General features: G+C 41.9%; 1 protein-coding gene across 1 annotated transcript in view; it reads left to right on the top strand.

Moving 5' to 3' along the window:
- Positions 1–2,992, top strand: part of LOC113408140 (killer cell lectin-like receptor subfamily F member 1) — a 10,134-nt gene extending 7,142 nt beyond the window's left edge. The window contains exons 3-5 of the mRNA XM_026660893.2: positions 628–782; positions 1,982–2,094; positions 2,869–2,992. Coding sequence (XP_026516678.1) covers positions 628–782; positions 1,982–2,094; positions 2,869–2,992 — 392 coding nt within the window. The remainder of the gene's footprint in view (positions 1–627; positions 783–1,981; positions 2,095–2,868) is intronic.
- Positions 2,993–3,300: the final 308 nt, after the last annotated feature.

The following is a 3,300-nucleotide window of genomic DNA, read 5'->3' as shown; positions in this document are numbered from 1 at the left end:
CAGACACACAGGGAGAGACAGGCCCTGCCCCAGCTGAGATCAGGGCCAGCTTGGACTGACATTAACATGCTCCCTACTGAGACCTGCAGCACAGCGCCCCTTAGCACTGCCCTGGTGCATTGGGGTCAGCAGTGGCTGCAAGGTAGGCTGACCAGATAGCGAGTGTGAGAAATCGGGACAGAGTGGTGGTGGGTAATAGGAGTCTATATAAGAAAAAGCCCCAAATATCGGGACTGTCCCTATAAAATCGGGACATTTGGTCACCCTACTGCAAGGTGAGAGCACTTTATTGAGCCTCTACCCTGATAACTGAACACAGCCCCCATCCCCGCCCCCTCAGTGCCACAATGGGGCATTGGGGCCAGCACTGACTGTGAGGGGAGAGCGCGCCCTGCTGATCCTCCTGCTACGCTAACCTGTAGCACAGCGCCCCCTTGCATCACACTGTGGTATTGGAGCCAGCACTTACTCTGAGCACCCCATGGTGTTATGGTCTTGCCACGCTCCCCAGAGCTCACTTTGTCTCACTAAAACATTGAGTGTGAAGGCTCCGTGTGTCTCTGCTGGTGGAGCAGGTCAGAATGATCAGATCCATTATTTTAATAATTGTAACATTTCCCCGTCCAGAGGGCTCCGGGTGCAAACTCTGCCCCAGGCACTGGGCGCCGTACAGGGACAAGTGCTACTGGTTTTCTGAAGAGAATGAATACTGGAGCAGGGGCCGTGATGACTGCTCATGGAGGGGATCTCACCTGTTAGTGATCCAGGACCAGGAGGAGCTGGTAAAGAATGTGCTAAACTTCACCTATCATATTTGTGTCCTTGTTAATGAGCACAGGTCACGAAGCCCTCTTTTTATTTTTCCAGCAACAAACTTTTGAAAGTAAAATTTTCATTCACAATTTTTCTGTTTTTCAAAGGAAAAATTTAAAGGGAAATGAAATGTTAGTTTTTTTCAGAATTTTGACAGATATTCTCCATTTATTTTTAATAATTTTTTAACAATTTAAATTTTCAGTTGTGCAGAATTATGGATTTGAAGTATTTTTTATCAATTTTTATTACTGTAAATTTTCACGGTTGTGGGAAATCATGGGGCGGGGTCAGACACTGGGAAGGGAGGTCGGACCATAATTAGTTAATGACAGTAGATGCTGAGTTTCAAAGAGGTTAAGTTTTGTAACAGTCAACATATACAAAGTAAGAATCCTTAAATCAAATGCTAAGGTCTCAAATAACATTTTTCTTACTTTGCCTCTCTGTAAATTTTGATTATTGTCAATGGAAATATTTTTCATCAGTTTGTGTGTGTACGGTGAAGTCAACATTTGCCGATAAAAATCGAATCGTCCCAAGCCTATACACTTAGACTGGGAATGATTAAATTTTTATATAAATAAATATATTAATAGTAGATCCCAAAACATTTTACAGTGTTAAAATGATTAGGTACAAACTGGAGACAGGAATCTCGCAGCTATCGCTGGGATGTGGCTACTTCTGGGGTGGGACAGCTGGGTAACAGCTGTATAGCAACATTGCACAGGGTTTGTTCACTCCGTACAGAATCCTATATGGAAAGAGGTGCAGTAGGTGGATAACAGCTGACATGTTTGCCCAGGGTTGAAATGCTATTAATTATTTATTAGAGCTGTGTTTAAAAAAAAAAAAAAAAAAGCACAAAATATTGTAAAAATTGTCATTCAAAAAAATTGAGAATGTTTACTGATGTTCACCGAAAATGATAACCAAAATTCATCAAAATCTTGGTGTAGGGGAACAGGACTGACTCAGTTATTAATTAATGCTATACAGTCTTTGTTATGTTTACTTTCAATTGGAGTTTCATCTCGTTCTGACTTGTCACCAGTATTAATGATCAAAACCCAAACTAGAGATCAGGTCTCATTTGCATTGTGAGCAAAGGAGCCAGAGAATTCTACCATGTTCTGTTCCCTCTGACACCGTGTCCATTTCACAGGAGTTCACACAGAATCTTACAGGAAATCAAAATCCGGTGTGGATTGGACTCAACATCACATCCCAAAGGAAGAATTGGACCTGGGTGGATGGTTCCCCGCTAAATCAAACACTGTGAGTGATTCCTGATTAGTATTTGACATGAGTCTGCAATAAATACATAGTGTGAAATACTGGGCCCCATTAAAGTCAAGGGCAAATCTGCTGTTGACCTCCATGGGGCAAGGATTTCATCCATTAAATCTTACAGGATAAAGACCTCAATCCTGCAAACACACATGGGGTTAAGTCTCATTGCAGTGAATGGCAGTATGCATGGGAGGAAATCAAGGCAAGTACATAAATATTTGCAGGATCTGGGTCTCTGTTTGCATGGCCCCACACTCCTGGGCAAAACTGGTTACAAAATGGGGAGAAACACGATTTTTTCAATCTTTTCTTGTTTTTTGTCAACATCTGAGATTTTAAAATTCAAAAGCTGATCAATTTCAAAACTGAGAAAGTCCCAACTGCCTCCATAGTTGGTCAAAAAACTAGATCATTCAAAATTCATCAAAACTACCCTGTTTTTTCACTGAAATTTGAAACTGACTCAACTTTTCATGTAAGTTTCAAAAGCGGAACATTTGCATCTGTTCTAAGGATTGGCCTCTCTGCACTAGCACTCTGATTAATCACTTTGCTGCAAGTTTCTGTACCATGTGCACCTCTCCACCAGGTCTGGACTTCAATATATCAACTTGTTTCATGTATTAGCCTATCTGGAGAAGGACTAGAGATGACGGCTGGACCCCCAGCATCCTGGAAGGCAGGAGAATAGCTGCAATAGACCCTCTTTCCCACCTCTAAACCCACTGATTGTGACTGTCTCCTTCACTCCTTTCACAGATTCACAGTATCGGGTCCTGCTGAAGAGAACAGCTGTGCTGCAGTAAAGAAGAATCAGATCAAATCTGAAATCTGCAACACTCACTATAAATGGATTTGCCAAAAGGAAGCTGTGCTCATTTAAATTGGGGGATTGGCGACCTCTGTCTGCATCTATGGAATGCAGAACATCCTCATCTCTATTGCAGCTAACAAAGCCTCAGGCAGCATAAATCTGGGTAACGCCGATAAAGTGAATGGCGCAATGCTGATTTACACCCATTGTGGGTCTGGGCCCATTGCCTCCAATGGAGTTACGGCCAGTTCACACCAGCTGAGAATCTGGCCCTTGGATTATTTTTTAAAAAAAATAAATCTATAATTTTTTCACAGTGCTTCTAATATTGTCTTCAGAGTATTAAAAGATTCCTGGGACATTATTTTATACATGAT

The sequence above is a fragment of the Terrapene carolina genome, unplaced genomic scaffold (assembly GCF_002925995.2).
Source record: "Terrapene carolina triunguis isolate 2854851 unplaced genomic scaffold, T_m_triunguis-2.0 Scaffold843, whole genome shotgun sequence".
In the NCBI taxonomy this organism is placed as follows: domain Eukaryota; kingdom Metazoa; phylum Chordata; order Testudines; family Emydidae; genus Terrapene; species Terrapene triunguis.
The sequence above is the reverse complement of the archived record's forward strand: the minus strand, read 5'-3'. Positions and strand labels throughout refer to the sequence as shown.